Here is an 18,701-nt window from a genome sequence, read left to right as displayed (position 1 = left end):
CAATAATGGATTTAAAAAAGAAAAAAGTGTGGCTCAGTTGGTTGGGCATCGTCCCGCAAAGCGAAAGGTCGCCAGTTCTATTCCTTGTCAGGGCACATGCCTGGGATACAGGCCTGGTCCCCAGTCGGGGTACTTGTGAGGGGCAACCAATTGATATTTCTCTCTCACATTGATGTTTCTCTCCCTCCCTTTCTCCCCACCTTTTCTGCTCTCTAAGAATAAATAAATAAAATATTTGAAAAAAGAAAGAAATCACTTGTAACTCCAACACTCAGAGATAACAATTGTTATTATTTGGTTGTAATCTTTCAAAGTTTTCAATGAATACGTAGAAATATGTATTTTAATAAAAATGAACTCATACTTTACTTTCTGTTTTCTAACCTGTATTGTTTATTCAATTTTGGCATCTTCTCATATCAATATATGTGTACATCTCAAAACAGATGTTCTGTGGTGTCCAGCATAGATTTGAGGGGACTTGGGGATCCTTTACCCCTCCAAAGATATATACAATATTTGGGTTATATGTGTATATGTATCTTTTTCAGGAAAAATGCATTGGGACTTTTATTGGATTTACTTTAACTTTTATTGATAATTTTCAGGAAGAGACTACAGTCCTGTATCTTTCCACTCAGAAGCTTGATAAGCCTCCCAACATGTTCTTTTCCTCTTGTTCCTGTTCCAACTTTGTACTTTTCTTTATATAGGCCCTGCATCATTGTTTTAATAATATAATGGTCATTTAAACACCATTTAACTTATTAAGGTTCCAATATTTCTTATCGTGATTTTATTGCATCTTAGGGTCTCTGTCTTTACCTTGTAAATCTGTCTTCAATTTAATATAGAACTTAATGATAATGTATGATTCAATTTATATAAATTTGCTTTAGGTTTAATATTACATATACACGGTTCCAAACAGCTATATACTAGTTCTTGTAAGATAAAATAAAGTAAATTATTTACCAAATGGGAACATACCCACAAGGGTTTACTTTGTATTTTTACATAACAAATCTTTTAAAAATCTGCCTTTTGAAACTTTTACAAGTTTTCTATCTAATTAAATATATGCATGTGTGTGTGTGTGTGTGTGTGTGTGTGTAACTAAACTGGATATCTGGATTGACAAAACAGAATTAATTTTTATAACTTTTTAAAAGCCTTCCTCATTACATTATAAAAGAGCCTTTAAAAATACACACACACACACACACACACACACAAATATATATATATATGCCACATTTTTGTATATAAACCAAGGCTGTTCTTTCAAATTTTTGTTAATAGAACCAGCTGAGAAATGTTTATCTCTAAAGTTTAATGTTGCCTACCAATATAATTTCATACAAGTCAGAATTACAGGAAAATAATTCAGAGAGTGGGTGCAAAGGTTGGATAAAGGTTTTATTACACCTTCAAATTAATGAGAGAAAACCTATAGTTGGCAAACTTCAACCATAGAGCTATATAGCTATGGTAGAGCCCAGTCCACTTCTAAATGGCTCTATTTCTCCAAATTTCCCAGTAACTTTTTATTCCATAGGTATGCTCTGATTTTATCCAGAGCATACCTGGTTTGCCTTCCTCTCCTCTCCCCTCACCACCTCTCCATCCTTGTTCTCCCACCTCCCCCTTCACTCCTCCCCTCTTGCCTTTCTTCTTCTGCTCCCCAGACTTGATCTGCTCCTATCCTCCTCAATGTTCTCCTCAGAGGGGCTCCCTTGTTATTTTTTCCACATTCTAATCCAATTCCTTCATCCCAGCCCTTTCCCTGGGATTCTGTCTCTCTACTACGTTCTCCTGTAAGCTTTAACCAAGTTTAACTCCTCTTGTAGCTCTTTCAGGGTCTGCCATAATGCCAGGAAGCCTTTTCTGCCTTGTTTCTGTTGACTGCCATTGCTGCCTTCCTGAATGTGACTTTTTATATTTCCCTGCCACACCACCTATCCTGTTCACCAGCTAGGTTTTCTGCCCCCATCCTACCATACCGCCATTCTCTTCACTGTAAGTCAGTTTCTTATTATGAAATTATGTAGATGAATATTCATGTTTACATTAAACACAAATAACACAGTGTTTGCCTATAGCAAACAAGGAGCTCAAAAGACATGTGTGGAATTTAAAGAGGGAATTATTAATATCTGTGGATTGATTATGTTATTTTCATCTCTTAAACAACTGAGACTTTCTGTGTCTACTGAAAATAAAATGTTTAATTATATCAAGATATATAGACTTCCGGCCAAGATGGAGGCGTAGACAGACACACTATGTCTCCCTCCACAACTAAGAAGGAATACAACTACCTCAAAACTAGAGACAACCAGAAGTTCCAAAAAATCAAACTACGTGGAAGTCCAGCAAACAAAGATATAAAGAAGAAATACTCATCCAGACTGGTAGGAGGGGCGGAGGCGGGGCGGAGAAGATGCAGTGTGGTGGCGGCAGCGGTGGCAGCAGAGGAGGGATGGTGGAAAGTACAGTCACATGTTTTAAAAAGTCAGGAGGGACACCTGGGGAGCATTTCCAGCTCCTCACCAGATCTCGCAGCTCACTGTCCTAGCACCAGAGAAAACCAAGCCTCATTGCTTCTGACTGTGCAGACCAGTGGGGGTTGGGGTGGAGACAGAAACTGCCAGGCTCTCAGCAGAGTCCGCTTGTTTATAAAGGGCCCCCACGGTCCTGGAACATCCACAGACCCACCCACTCTGGGAACGATGGACAGGGCAGCAGCTAGAGGGATGCCAGTCTGGTGCGGAAGTGGGAGAGGTGCCTGGAAAAGGGGAGAGTGCTGGTCAAGCGGCATTGTTCCCTCTTGGACCTCTCCCCCTCATAGAGCACCACAACGTGGTAAAACAGGTCGCCCTGTACTGATGAATCCCTAAGGCTCCTCCCCTTACGATGTAACAGGAGTGACAGCTTTACCTGGGACTCAGAGGCAAACAAACACAAGAGTCTGTCAGAATGAGGATACAGAGAAGTATGGCCCAAAAGGGGAAATGGATCAAGATTCCAGTGGGAGAACTAAGTGACAAGGAGACAGCCAACATAACAGATGAGGAGATAGACAACCTAACAGACATAGAATTCAAAACACTGGTGATAAAGATGCTCACGGTCTTGACAGATATGCTTGAGTATGGCAAACACATAAGAGAAGAAGTAAAAGCTATACTAAGTGAAACGAAGGAAAATCCACACAAAACCAATGGTGAAGGGAAGGAAACCAGGGTTCAAATCAATGATTTGTGACATAAGGAAGAAAAAGACTGTGAACCAGTGCAGAATGAGGAAGCAAGAATTGAAAAAAATGAGGATAACTTCCCAAATTTTACAAAGGAGATGGACATACAGGTTCGGGAAGTACGGAGGGTCCCGGGAGAGCTGGACCCAGAGGGGACCACACCAGGACACATCATGACTGAGACGCCAAAGGTGAAAGATAGAGAGTCCTGGGGGCAGCAAGAGAGAGGCAGAGAGTTGCCTACAGGGGCGTGCCTATAGGACTATCAGCTGATTTCTCAGAGGACACTTTGCAGGCAGGAAGGGACTGGCAAGCCATATTCAATGTGATTAAAGGCAACCTACAACCAGGATTACTCTATCCAACAAAGCTATCATTTGGAATGGACGGGCAGATGAAGTGCTTCCCAGACAAGGTGAAGCTAAAGGAGCTCATCATTACCAAGCCATTATTATATGAAATGTCAAAGGGACTTACTTAAGAAAAAGAAGATCAAAACTATGAACACTAAAATGACAACTCACAACTATCAACAACTGAATCAAAAAAATAAAAGCACAATCTAACTAAGCAAACCAGAATAGGAACAGAATCATAGGTATGGGGATCATTTGGAGGATTATCAGCTGGGAGGGGGGAGGGGGATAAATGGGGATATGGTACAGGGACTAAGAAGCATAATCGGTTGGTACAAAATAGACAGGGGGATGTTAAGAATAACATAGGAAAAGGTGAAGCCAAAGAACTTACATGCATGACCCATGGACATGAACTAAGGGGGGTGGGATTGCTGGAGGGAAATGGAGTACTGAGCAAAGGGGAGCAAAGGGGAAAATATTGGGACTACTGTAACAATATAATCAATAAAATATACTTTAAAAAATTTTCCAAATAAAATTAAAAATTAATAAATAAGATACAGATATAGATATGCCTTTAAGTAAATTGGCTATATGACTATCTGGATTAACAAAATCAGAATTAATTTTTATAATTTTTTAAAAGCCTTCATCATTATGTTTTAAAAGAGACTTTAAAAATGTCTTTAGTAGCTTTAAAGTCATTTTAGTTTATTTAAAAATTATTTCAGAATAGTTTTTAAGTTTCCATAAACTGAAGTATGTGTCCACAAATACATTCCCCCTAAGAAAGCAATATCTTCACCATTACAGAGGCAAACCCATTTCGACTTGGATTTGGATTTGTCACACTTGCTATTTCAGAACAACTGTATCAAGCAGTTGTGCAGCTCTGCATTTGAGGCACCACAAAACTGTTTTTGTGGAGGTAAGGAAATATGCATTACTAAGATAAATCTTGAAGGGAAACTCTGTAGGAATTTCCTTTGCATCTCCAAAACCATAACTTTCTGGCCTCCTACTGATATTAAAAAGAGCTCATTCCAACAAAGTGGCTGACATTGAACTCAATTCCTTGCACATGAGGGCCCATGTCTTTCACTTACTGGTTAGAGCTAGGGGAGCATATAATGTATATAATACTTGTCACAGACCAGAGATTTCTAACAGAAAAAAATCTTGAAGTAACTACCTTTAAACCAATTGGGAATCGTTCTTTCAGCAGAATTGAACAAAAAACAAACATGAAACTAATGACCCTGAAAAATATTTGTATAGTTTCCTTTGGTTGTAGTTCTATTGGCACAATCTCAGCCTTCAATTTTTCATGTCCTGTGGATTGTAGTTAATCATAAACTGTGAATTTATTGTTCTTATCTGAACTTCCCTTTTGTAAATTACATGCTATCCCAACACTATCTTTTAAAGGGTCATACCCCATAAAAGAAGCCCACCATGTTAGCAAAACCAAAATAAGGCCTTCTTTTGCCCTCCACCATTGAGTCTCAAGAACCCCCATTATTGTATCCTATTAAATTATTTTTTCTTGGAGATGCCAGACATGAAATTGATGATCTTGTTGATCATGTTGTTTGCATCTTTACTTGTTTTTAGAAAAATAGGTAGGAAAGTTCTAAATTGAAAATATAAATTTGGTGTATCAGGGATATGACCAAGTGGGAGACATTTTTTGGAATTGGTTGAGAGGCTTTGTGTGGAGAGTGGGAATTGCAGATTCAAAAGACCTGTTTTTAAATCCCAGTGTTTCAGTTCCCTAACACTGTAAATATGCAAGTTACTTGATTTCTCTGACCTTTCCTGCCCTTACCTATGAAAGAGAGAAAATAATTTCTAGGTTTATTTTACAGATGAATAACAAAATACTGTACATGTGTGAGTGCCTAATGTGTAATGGATGTTCAATAAAAGTAATAATGAAATAATTGGGAGAAGGCAGTTATTGAAAACCTGGCTGTGATATTCTTTTTCATTCTTTTTCCACTTAAATAAGAAAACATATGCAAAATCATTAGCACAGTGGCCAGGAGGTAGTTTACTATCCGAGGATGTTAGTTACTCTTTGTTTAACATTTCAAGTTACTTATTTGTTTGGTTTCCAGGACTGAAAAGATGTGTCTATGTTCTTGACTCAACATTTAACAACAGGTTGCCTTGTAATGCTTTTGGAAGATTAATCAGTGTGAACACAGATCACCCAGGACTGCTGTTTAAACGGAGATTCAGCAGATCTGAGGCAGCGCCTGAATTCTGGTCTACTAGGTCAGAAACAGAGCCTATGATTTCATGTTCCTAGGAGTCTCCCAGGTGATGACTGTTAGGCTGGCCTCCTGTTCACACTTTGAATAACAAGGCCTTAATGGGCCAGGCAGTAAGTACCCTCCCTTGTTTGTTCCTTGTGTTATCTTATTTCGTAAAGAGTCTTAGAGATGATATTATTTTGCACATTTTACAGATGAGAAATTTGTGGCCCATATTGGGTGATGAGCTAGTTAATAATTGAGATTATTCAACCTAATAATTCAGCTACATTTCTTCTCTAACTTGATCGGTTTTTTTAAATTGTGGAACTATTTGTTCATTCTTCCTATTTAATTATCATATGCCAGGACGTTAAGAATTATCACATTTTTTTATATGTTTATCACTGTTATATCTTTATGTAGTTCTTTTTGAGACCTTTGCTCATGTAAATGTGTAACTATAGTTTGTCATTGTCCTTGTCAGGGACAACCCCTCCCTGATGTATCCATCTTTCATGGCTGAATGATTGGTAGAGGTCAGGCAGATTTTGATACTTCTTGGTCCAGTTGATAGCAGTTAGGTTCCTAAATCAGAACTCCTTCCTTGCTCTTTGGAATGAGTTGCCTCCCCTCCCAGCACCTTGAGAAGCCAGATGCACTAAGGACCACCCGATCAGGGATACCAGGCACTTCAATGATTCTACCACAACACAGCCCTGCCCCTCCAACTGGGGTATTTTTTGTCCCTCACTCTTTTCCAGCTCCAGGTCAGAAGACGAGGTCCTGTTACTTTTCACTGCCTAGCCTTGTTTTTAGAAAATTCCCTGGAGTAATTGTGCTGTGGGATACCTCTGTTCCTCTGTCCCCCACCTGCAAGGGCATGCTGCATCCCCACTCGCTGGGGCACACCGCCACAGTTGCCCCATTGGTTTTGAAGCAGCCAGGGCTTATGTGGCCCAGCTCAGGTATGCTTTTCTCTAGCTTTCCCACAATCAATACCAGAGAATATAGCTTCTAGCCCATTTTTAGAAGCTAATGCCGACAGGAATATGTTTATAAAATATTTTTAGAAACAAAGATTATTTGAGAATAATGAAAACAATCACATTCAATGTATAAATAGTGAACTTAATTTAAAAACAGTCTAATGTAACATAATCATAAAAATATTACAGAAGAGCAAGTTCAGTTTGGATCTCTAGTGTTTCTTTTCACAAAGAGATAATAAATGTTCTTACGCCAAGGGCAACTGGGAAAGTCTCAGGATTGCTACCCTTCCTCTCTCCCTTCCTCCACCCTTCCTCCTTTCCTTCTTTCCTTCCTTCCTTCCTTCCTTCCTTCCTTCCTTCCTTCTTTCCTTATCTCTTCCCTTCTGGCATTTTGGGTGTTACAGGGTACATGCAGAATCCCTATAAAGGGTTTCATTGTTAACCTATCATAATATAGTATAAATATTTTTAATGTCAGTAAGTACATGTATACCGACCCTGGCTGGTTTGGCTCAGTGGATTGAGCGTCGGCCTGCGAGCTAAGTGTCGCTGGTTCGATCTTCCAGTCAGGGCACATCAGAGAAGGAAAACTCTGACTCCAAAAAACCTCCACTGCCTTGCGGCATACCTCTTCAGGGGAAAGGCTAAGGGAGTAAACCCCGACAGAAAATCCGGAGCCGGAGTCCCTAAGGCGGTTTGACGTTGTAGTCAACACCGGCAACTCCTGCGGCGCACCTGAAGCCAAGCTGTATTGACTCCGTCTTTCCCTTGGACCCTTCAGCTGCGAAGAGAGGGGGGGTCTGCTGCATGGGCAACAGCAGACCCTCCATATCACCCTGCCCAGGCTCTGTAGCTTCATCGCAAGATGTCGATTCAACACGGGAGGAGACAGATACCGTGTCACTCCCGAGTCGGACTGCACAGCCATTCTCGGCGGTGCAGATAGACTCGTAAGAAGCTACACCATCGTCTCTCGAGACAGACGGCTGCCGACGACGACGACATGTATACCTCTCTCTTCGCTACTATTTTAAATAGTTACTTAACTCAGTACATAACTATGCCATAATTTAACTTATTTACTAATGTGGGGCATTCTGATTGTTTTCTAACATCTTTTACTATTAGAAATCATGCTGATCTTGTTAAGATCCAAGCAACTGCTACTTAGTTATTTCCTGCTTTTCTAGTCACCAATTTACCTCCTCAAAGAATTCTAGTAGGTTTAGTATTCACTTTTATAAACACATTGCCCAACATGGTATCTAAATAAATGTAGTAACTTTGCTATAGTATGATAAATGTAGTGCTTAAAAATTTGGATTCTGAAGCCAGCCAACCTACCTGAGTTTGAATCCAGCTCTTCCATTTGCTAGCTATGTGGCCTTCAGTGAGATATTTAACCTCTGTGTACTCCCATTTCTTGACCTATGATATGAGGATAGTAATAGTAATTATCTCTTCTAATTGTGAGGATTAAAGAACTGATATATTCAAAGACACAGAAGAGTATCTAACACTTAGTGCTTGCTCAAATAATATTAGTTATTGTTGGTGATAATTAACTTGGTTTTCCTTTTTATTCACAGTATTAAATGTAAATTTCCACACACAAAAATATGGCTGCAGACAAAACTTCACTTTTGGGCAAAAAATATTGGGAGCAGAAAGAAAAAGTATAGGGATATCAAGTAGGTAAAGCACATATTAGGAAATACGGACAAATCTTAAGATGTGGCCAGGTGTCAAATCTATAATACAAAAACATAGCTGAGCTAGGCTACATGCAGTGGAGACAGAAGCAGTCACCGAACACCCCTCATTCACCTGCTCTCTGAACACATTATGTGTTCAGACATGCATAGATGGTCTGTCACTTTTCCTGTCTGTATGAACTATAACTGAATGGTATACATTTACTTCTACTTCTCTCCTAGGTTTATTTTCTCTTCCTTCTTTTTTCATAGTGAAAATAGAGAAAAAGGCAAGTTTCTTGTGTACTTGGGCTTTTCCTAAAAAGTAGACTTTATTGTACTCACTTGACCTCGTTGGAGAGCCTGTTCTGCAAACAGTTCTTCTCCGTCCTGCAGGGTTTTGGCAGCCAGAGACCCCTCACTGGGAGCTGTGACTGGGTATGAGCTCGGGAACTATTTTTAGAGATAGGAAAATACAGGGAATTAGGGGTCAATCGTTCACTTTTAACTACTAGAGAAGTACATCAGAAACATCTGAATTAGGCTTTTTTTTTTTTTTACACTTTAATTATTAGACCAAGTCCTTGGTTGATAAGAAAATAAGTTCAATAATACATCAGACATACAAAGGAAAGACCAGGCATTATTCTTGTCTGAAGAGGCCTGTGGTCTCAAGCACTAACAAAAAAGTTTCTTGTCAAAGGCCTGATTTTTATTCTCAGTTTTGTAGCAGATAGTCGAGTCCCAGAAAGGGTAAAGCAATCCGATTCTTTCATTTAGAAAAAAGTTTTTCTTTGGACTGTGTCCCTGGTTCTCCTTGTATCCTATACTATTATTTTGTAAGATATGAACCTTGACAGAATAGCCAAAGCCCAAGGCAGCTCAGTGATCCGCCAGTCAGCAGGTCTGGATCTCACAATGCTTTCTTGTGAACTAGGATTCCTCTTCATTCCTCCTTCATGGAATGCTTCCTAGAATATCTACTTTATGATCAAACTGCACAGAAGAAATTATTTTCAAAAGAAAAAGCAAGAAGGAAGAATTGATTAGCCGTTGCTTCTAAGCTAATATTGTCTATGGAAAATTTATAGACGCTGGAAACCACAAAATGCTTTTACACCAGAAAATAGGTATATCCTAGCACTAATGGTGATTCTCAAAGTTCCAGAATGTCTTTCATGTGTTCAGGAAAAATACAGGTAGATAAACATTACTATTCTCTGAAGCCTTGTTAAGTGGGAATTATAGATCCAGGCTTCCTCATGGCTTACAGAGGAGAGAGTAGCAACTACAAATATGTCATCTCAGTGTTCATCATGAGAGGATCGATGGACCCAAACTGTGGAATATTATGTAGCCATAGCTCTCCTATATGTGTACTGACATGGAAGAATTTGTTACAGATTGTTTAGAAAAATAATGACGCAGAACACTACTCATAGTGTGATTTAGTCTTTGTAAAACAAACAAAATCTACAAACATATGGATATAGGCATCTGCTTCATTAGGAGCTAAAAGGACATATTTCAGCTGTTAAGAGTAGATTCCCCAAGGTGTTGACAGTGTATAAAGAAGATGGGAATGGCGGTGGGGTAGGAGGAAGAGAGGAATGTTAACTTTTAAATTTATTGAAATCTGTATTTGTATTTTTCATAAACATGTATATTATTTTACATAAAACATATGAAAATATTAGTATCGGAAACGAATCCCTATGTATGTGGTGGTTTGAAGCTCTATTCTACAAAGAAGCATGCTGTCCATCGGCAAATAGTACAAATGACAAGTATTCTTCTACCTGAAAAAGACGCCATAAAATAACAATATAAATTATCTCACACTTGTAAACATCAGCTATTACATGTCATAGATTACAGAAAGAGACAAAAGTAAAATCCAAATCTCCTATATGATGGAAGTCATTATATCTTGTTTGAATGGGCTGATAGTAACAGTGAAAGGGGAATATATGCAGTTTAAAAAAGTGCTGGAAGTATGCAAATATTTCATAATAATGTGAGAAACATATGCTGCAGCCCCATTATGATACTTAGCATCTTAGATACTGATTGGCATTCTTACACCTTCCTTATGAACAGTTCTATCTCAACAGAGAGGGGAATGGTTTCCATAGAAATGAATCCATTAACTAATTAACATAATTGTATTGAGAATCTAATGTGTGCACTGCTCTACATACTGAGTGGGGGAGAGGGAACACAAAATGAATAAGAGCCAAAATTGCCTCGTGACGCTTATAAACTAATGGGGGGTGAGGGGGGGGCTACGGTGCTATGCAGACTGTAGAATGCAGTGTGGACTGTAATAAACACACATAAAGCTGAAAACTAAAGTAGGACTTCTGAATAGAGTGGTTGGATGGTTTCTCCAAAGGAAGGTGTTTTGTTTTAGAATAGAAAAAAACATGAAAATCTTTGTAAACAGAGGGAAAAGAGTCAGTAGGGAGAGGTGATAAGGAGGAAATTAATCAGATAACCCTGGTAGAAACCTTAAGCGAGCCCAAAGGGAGAAGTTGGTCATGAGAAGGAGGATGGATGTTATCCAAAATATGTAACAGAAGGAAGAAAACCTGAGTGGCGAGCCGGAGACACTCTGAAGGGAAAGGAAACCAAAGGAGCCCACTTCTGACAGCTTTGACTTTCTCAGTCTAGTGAGAAGCTATGTTGTTGACAGAGTGTGAAAGGGTAAGGGGTAAGCTTGGGGACCTGTGGGAAGAACATAAGTCAACCAGAAATGATGAAAAAGGTTGTGCAACATCATTGAAGTCATTGCTCATGATAAGTAGTATGAATTTTTAATGAAACTAATAAACTTTTTCATTACTTTCTCTAGCAATGTTGCAGGTAGGCACAAGGGCATAGAAATTCAGCTTGGCTAGAATGTGTGTTTCATAGAAGTTAAATGATTCTTATATTGAAAACTGCATCTGAAAATTCATGGGAAATTAATTGCATAATTTCAGATTTAACTTTGTCAATTTGTTTCTTTCCCCTTAATATTTACAGTCAAGTCATTCAGATGACTATATTTTCATAAAGAAGAATAATATTCTGTACTTCAAATGTTAACCAAGAAAATAATGCTATTAGAATTTCTAAAGTTTATAGCTCATAGTTGCTTGTCATACATTATGTATTTTTAGGCTGGAAAAACTAATAACATCCTTTTTGGAAGACCAGGATCCAGAGAGTAGACTAGAAGTTGGCGCCGATATGCGTAAAATTCATCACTGTTTCCATCATTTAAAGGTAAATGTGAGCATTTCCTCTAGTAGAAAACATCATCTACTATGTTCAAACTGCAATAAAGCTTTCCTAGCTGACCAACTCTTAAAAAGTTAGGACCCATCTTCACACAGCCAGAACAGTATGGTCTTCGAACCAAGGCTGTAATTATCATCGAATTTCTTCAGAGTTTGTCTCTTACTTGCCAATGAATAAGCTCAGACCATAGACTTCTAATTCTTTTGCCAGGAATCTCTACCTTCTGCACAAAATAGTTCCATGTTCAAAAACCATTTATGTTCTAGCTAAATCAAGAGAATTGTACATTTCATTTTCTCCAGTAGTTTTGATTTATCCATATAAATCCTCAGTTTTTGTCTGCCTTAGGTTTTACCTTTTATGATGGAACTATCATTAACCTTTACTTCTACCTCACTTATAACTTGTCATACTTCTTTAAAATAATGCATGTTTGTTGTGAGTCTGCTATGGGCCAGGCATAGGGAAGGCAAAGTTGAATAAGTACTAGAGAAGACAGATATGTAAGGAATAATTATAATACATGGTAAGTATTATTTTAAAAGGTGGTTTGGGGTTATGGAGAAAGGAAGAGATGTTCAAGAGGAGATAATGTTTGAGCAGAATTTTCCAGTTTAGGGAAGAAGAGGTCAGACAGAGGAGAGGAGAATGAGGATGGAGTACGGAGAGAGGGCAGTAGAAAGAAAACACGCCAAGCAAAGGCACCTGCATTGCACAGACAAGGGAGGCAGGAAAGGACATGTACATCTGACATGTGCAAGCCATCATTAAAGGCAAAAGAGTTAAAAAATAAATTGAAATAGAGACATGGACACTAGCTCTTATTTCATCTTCCAGAAACTACTGAATGACAAGAAAATTTATGGGGAAAGCACAATGTCCTCTGAAATCAAAGATCAGGACTGCCAAGAACCATTAAAAGAGGAAGAATATAAAAAGCTACGAGATACTCTACAGCAAAGAGATAATGAAATCAGTATCCTTTCTGAAGCAATAAAAAAAGTCTGCCTCTACTGGGGAGTGAGAACCCTTAGATCCCTTCTCCTGGCCACATCACTGCACTCCCCACCCTGTTTCCAATTCACATCATTTCTTTCAGTTTAGAAATAAAATGTCCCTTCAGCAAACAAAATGCAGCAAGTAGTGAAAAAAGGAGTTGCTAAAAAAGAAAAAAATTTAGATACAGTTACTACAATGTTTATATATATATATATATATATGGAGAATATATATATATGGAGAGAGAGACTAAAAATGTCAGTTTATTGAAAAGCATGGACCATTTACACCATCTTTTAACATTAAAAAATCTTAAATGTTCTTTGACTTCTCTGTGGTGCTCTTTCTGTTTTAGTCCTGAGGCAGTAAGTTAACTGGTTATCTTTAGCTAGCTGACCGGACACCAGGCTGACCGCAGCCTCACCATGGCCCAGAATTTGTGGCTGTGTGTGGGTGAAACTCAAATGATGGCTGAAAAATGACAAATGGTATTTAGCTTATGAAGAGCAGAGATTGATTTAAATGTAACTTTTTATTTAAAAGCCAGATCTACTGCTTTGGGTTCCACTTACAAATGTTCCCAAATTTGGATGTGAGTATGGATGCATGTTCATGACAGAACTCTCTCGGGCTCTGGGAGGTGGTGTATTTTGGGTGCTGAACACGGTAGCGGCCACTGGGAGTTGCCTGTAGTGACAGGCTAGGTAGTTAATTCTAAAGAGCCCTTGTTAGTTGAGTTAGACCTCTGGTCTCCACCACATGCCTTCAGTATTGTTTCTTATTTTATCTGCTCTTATGAAAGATTTGACATTTTCATTACACTTGCAGATTTAAACATACACAAGAAATTATTTTGGTCTGTTCTTTATAAACAGATATTTTGGCTCAATTTTTTAAAAAATTAGTAAAAGGCATTTTAGCTTCAGCTATTGTGCAAAATGCATAAAAATAACCTACATGAAGAAACTCCAGTAACGAAGAGGTAAAAAACAAACAAAACCAAATAGGAGGTAGGCACACTGCCTGATTAACTGCAGTCTCTAATTTCAGTTGAGTACTAGCAGACCCTGTCTGTCTGAGTCAAATGAGTTTTAGCTGCTTTGTTACCCAGCCAGTAACAGTAGGTTCAGCTGTGAAGGACACACCCACACAAGTCCTTCTCTAGGAGAGCTGCCACAGGTGTTGTAACCTTGTATTCCTGTTCCTCTCCCCTCCCCTGTCCATCCCCAGGATGCTCCCAGGCTAGACCTCAGTCCTGGCCGAGCCCCAGTCTGAGCTCTGCTGCCTTTCCTGGCTTCGATCCTGATTGAGGATCTTTCCCCCTAGATACTCAACTTCTTAATCCCCTTCTGGGAGTATGAATGTCTGTGCTTAGAGGAGGGATAAAATGAGGTATGACAGAGCGAGACATACACCATCTTCCTTCTTCACTGGCAAATCCAGGTACTGCTGTTCATGGGGGGCTACACTAAATTCTTTTCTGACTGGATAACTCAAGCAGGGCCCGCTCCTTCTGAGACTCATATTAAAAATGATTGTATGTAGGAGGCCTGGGGAAAAGAACGCTGAACGAAAGTTCACACCCAGATTGACATCCTCGCTCTCCAGGCATTGGCTTCACAACTATTCAATGAAGTGGTTGCCTCCTCTTCAGGAGGATGAGTACAGGCCTGCCCTGCCAACCCCACTGTGCTGAGCGAATCCACTGAGATCATGCCCTGGAAGTACTGTAAGCATTCAGCTCTAGCACAGAATGCAATCAACATACAAATGTAGACAATAGGTAAGTCAGAGGAAGGACAAAGAGAAGCTAAGATTTACTCTTCACAAAGTTTACACTTACCAAGGGCTAATGACCAAGAAAGGTTCCTGAAATTGCATAGTTTTTCACAGTTGGGTTGAAGGCTATTTTCATATATTTTTTGTAGAATCAAGAAGGTCGAGACTGACAAACATAATAAAAAAGATGTGACATAACGGGGGAAAAAGTGATAATACTTGATGTCAACAAAAGACTGTCATGCAACCAAAATGGAAGTGGACAGCACTGAATGTTTTTGTCTTGGAAAGAGAGTGAAAATGATGTCATTTCAGTGACATTATCAGTTTGAATGCAGTTCAGATACCCTCTTCAGAAAACATATAACAGAGTGTCACTTAGTACCCCACTCAGCCCTTGACACAAAGGAAGATCCAAGTTAAACAGAGTGGGAAGGGGAAGAACACAAGGAAAGATGAGAAGAAGGAAGGCGGCGAAGAGAATAACTTTGTATGGTGATCTATATAAAATGTGAATCAGAACACATGGTTTGTCCGATTAAAATGTTCCAGGAGCTTTCCATTAAAGTGAGAATACAATTCAGACTCCTTACTCCAAATTATGAGGCCTTGCGTAATCATGCCCCTGCCTACTGCTCTGACTTCATTTTTTACAACCCTGGCCCACAGGCTTTGGTCACAGTGGCCACTTTGTTGTTCTTCTAACACAGGGACTTCCAACTTCAGCACTACTGGCATTTGGAGCTGGACAATTCTTTGTTGTGTGAGCTTTCCTATGCTCTGTGGGATGTTTAACAGCATCTCTGGCCTCTACGCACTACATTTCTGAAATAACACCTACCCCCCCCCACTCCAGTATGACAATGAAAAATGTCTCCGGACCTGGCCAAGTGTTCCCTGAGTGATAAAATGGCCTCTTCTTGACTACTGCCAAGCCTACTTCTTAGAGTTTTAACCCTAACCATTTCCTCTGCTTGGGTACTCTTCCTCTGCATGATTCTTTTTGTCATTCAGATCCCAGCATAAATGTCACTCTTAGAAAGGATAGCATGCAGTTGGTCTTGACCTTTTTAAAATAAGCTATCTGGCACTTTCATTCTCCAGCATTTGTGTGTGTGTACACCCTGTCTTTCCTCAGTAGGACACCTGCTTCATGAGAGGCTGCCTTTTCGTTGTTCTGTTCCTGCCCTGGAACACTGCCTGGCACATAGTGCAAGCTCTAGCAAACATCGTTGGATAGGTAAATGAAAGCATGTTGCCCCTGCAGTGTGTGAACCAACAGAAGTGCACGATGCTGCTGTTGATAACACTGGGGAACACGATTTTCGTTGAGTTAGACCTGACACTTGTTTTTGACTAACTTTTGGCATCTGAATCCAAAATTAACCCCAGTATTTCTCTATCATGTCAACTTTTTAAGGTACAGGATACCTTCCCTTTGTCCCCAAAATCATACAAAATGTACTTACAGAGGAAAATAAAGAAAAAGTTACCTGAATATACTGTTTATTTAGAGTTATTTTATTCATATAAATGCTATATATTGTTACTGTAAGTCAAATTGTGTACAAGTAGTAAAGTTATGCTACCAAACATACACATTAAGGTATTTTATCTTTTCAAATGACAGGTTAGGAAATGCCAAAATGAGATACTTGAAACAGTCTCCTTCAGTTGGCAAAGCTTTAACAAATTGCTTCATGAGACCCAGTTTTATGTGCAGAGGTGGGAATAGAATGTTCTTTCTCTTAACAAGTGGCTCATGTAGAATGTTTGGATCACCTGGTTTGAGGTCGGATCTTGGAGGCCAATTCAACTCCACCCAATGCTTCTCACAAGCTCTGCTGTCCCACATACACAGAAAACAGGGATACTTGGTGTATCTGCGTTGCTGACCAGGAAGGAAGCAGACCATTTTAAGGTCAACACAGATTATCTAATTGTGCTTGTGATATTGCAACAGATCAATGACTCTCTTTATGTCTTCATATTCTTCACGAAAACAAACAGAATAGCCAATTGGGATGGCACCAAATAAATTGCCATTGTGGAGGAGGACACACTTCAAGCTCCACATTGAGCTATCAATGAACAGTCACCATTTGGTTGCATTATAGATTGGAATTCCCAATTCCTCCATTAAACCATGTATATTATGGCAATACACAAAGCCACCATCACTTCAAAAGTACTACAGAAATGCACTTTCTTTTGATCAAAAGTAGGATACCTTCACTCCTTTTTCAAGCAAGTTTTTCTCATGCAGTCTTGATGCTAGGAGTTCTGAAGTCTTTTTGGATAGTCCCAAATCTCATGCCAAATCATTCAACTCAGGCTGATCAAATCCCTTACGAACTGAGTCATCTTCAGTTTCAAAATCTTCATCATTGCTGACACTTAGTTCTTCACCATACTCCTGTTTTTTGAAAGAAGGTAGTTGAATGAAAACTGGCACTGGGATTTCAGCTGAATGAGGCACTGGGTGTATAGCTGATGGTAGACTAGGACACTCTATTTTACTTTTTTTTTTCTTGTTATATCCTGACGTTTTCACTATACAAAAGTAACAGTCACTTGAATGATCTCTGAGCTCTCGCCAAACCATAGGTATAGCAAATGGCAATTTATCACGTGTTCCCTTCATCTACATCCGTAAACTCTTGACACATTCCTTGCACACCTTGTGAGGGGCACAAGACTTATCTTGATCACCAAGTTTTACTTTATGCAAAATAGGCTTGCCTGAGAAATGCGCTAATGTTTGTCCTTTGACTGGGAATGGTGAAACTGCCACAGATATAACAAAACAATCAGGGTTGTTCAGGCACTTATAATGAGAAATAGCAGAGGCAGACATGATTTGAAGGAGAGGGAATAAGTTCATATGTAAATAAAAAAATAAATCCTGCTAACTCCTTGTATACAGACAAGAACTCAGACTACACTTCGGAATACGATTCACTACATAGAGCAGCACACAACCTCTCGCCACACTGTCTCATGTGTAACTGAATAGCCTAGACAAGTATGAACCTGTTGCTGGTCTCCAAGGTCATCCCCCACCGCTCCCCACCTGAGGGAGGTTTGCTCTCAGCCAGTAGGAGATCGCTAGTGCTTCCCTCGATCCAGGCTCGATCCAGCCTGCAGTGGTGGCATTAAGATAAGCTGAACAGGCCCTGGCTGCTGTGGCTCAGTGGATTGAGCGTTGGCCTGTGAGCCAAGTGTCACTGGTTCAATTCCCAGTCAGGGCACATGACTAGGTTGCACGTCAGGTCCCCAGTTGGGGATGTGACTGAGAGGCAACCACACAGTGATGTCTCTCTCCCTCTCTCCTTTCCCCTCTCCCTAAAAATAAATAAACAAATAAATAAATAATTAAAAAAAAGATAAGCTGAACAGAAAAAACTTGATGTGATAGAAGAAAACTAACTGCAGTTTTGAAATCAGCATGCCTATTTAAGTCTAAAACAGCTGAAAAATCTTAACGGGAATTATGTTAAAAATTGTCCCCCTCTATAATCAGGTGCCTGCAAAGAGGAGCAGAAGCTGTAAGCAGAGGCCTGTTCTTCTCTGTCAGGCCAATGCCCAGACACCATAGACGGTGTGAACACCTTTGGTGGGTACAAGGTTTTTTTAAGATAAAGTAGAGAGGCTGCATTAGGACTGTAAGAGAAAAACTGATTATTCTTCCAGAAATTGAAAAGTTTGAGTCAAAGCTGAAGCAGAAGATGGAAGTCAAACAATTCCCATATTACTTGCCCAAGAATAAGTGTAACTGGATGCTTCATCTCCTTTCTGAGTATCAGTCTTCTCTCCTGTACTGTCCTCGCAGTTTCTCAAACTCTTACATTAATGAAACCACTTCTAGGGGTGACAAGGTCTTGAATTCATCATACTGCATTTGCAGTTAGTTCTGACATTCTCAAGAGGGATTATAGTTCTCCCTTGTAGCAATGGCAAAAATCCCTTAGAGTTCTAGGCATCCCAAACCCGAAAGAACAGTGAAGTAGGGTAGATGGGATGGTCTTATCACTTATCATCAACACCCATGGTATATCTAAATGGCCTACAAAGGG

At 39.4% G+C, this 18,701-nt stretch overlaps 1 protein-coding gene across 1 annotated transcript in view; it reads left to right on the top strand.

Annotated features, from left to right (window-relative positions):
* LOC150006966 (kinesin-like protein KIF6) overlaps positions 1-18,701 on the top strand; it is a 279,604-nt gene that overhangs the window by 214,500 nt on the left and 46,403 nt on the right. Inside the window, exons 11-12 of the mRNA XM_090280795.1 lie at positions 11,727-11,832; positions 12,685-12,867. Coding sequence (XP_090136921.1) covers positions 11,727-11,832; positions 12,685-12,867 — 289 coding nt within the window. The remainder of the gene's footprint in view (positions 1-11,726; positions 11,833-12,684; positions 12,868-18,701) is intronic.

Source organism: Furipterus horrens, unplaced genomic scaffold (genome assembly GCF_987537825.1).
Source record: "Furipterus horrens unplaced genomic scaffold, mFurHor1.1.pri manual_scaffold_6, whole genome shotgun sequence".
NCBI lineage: Eukaryota > Metazoa > Chordata > Mammalia > Chiroptera > Furipteridae > Furipterus > Furipterus horrens.
Note: the sequence above shows the minus strand (reverse complement) of the source record. Positions and strands in the feature narration are given on the sequence as shown.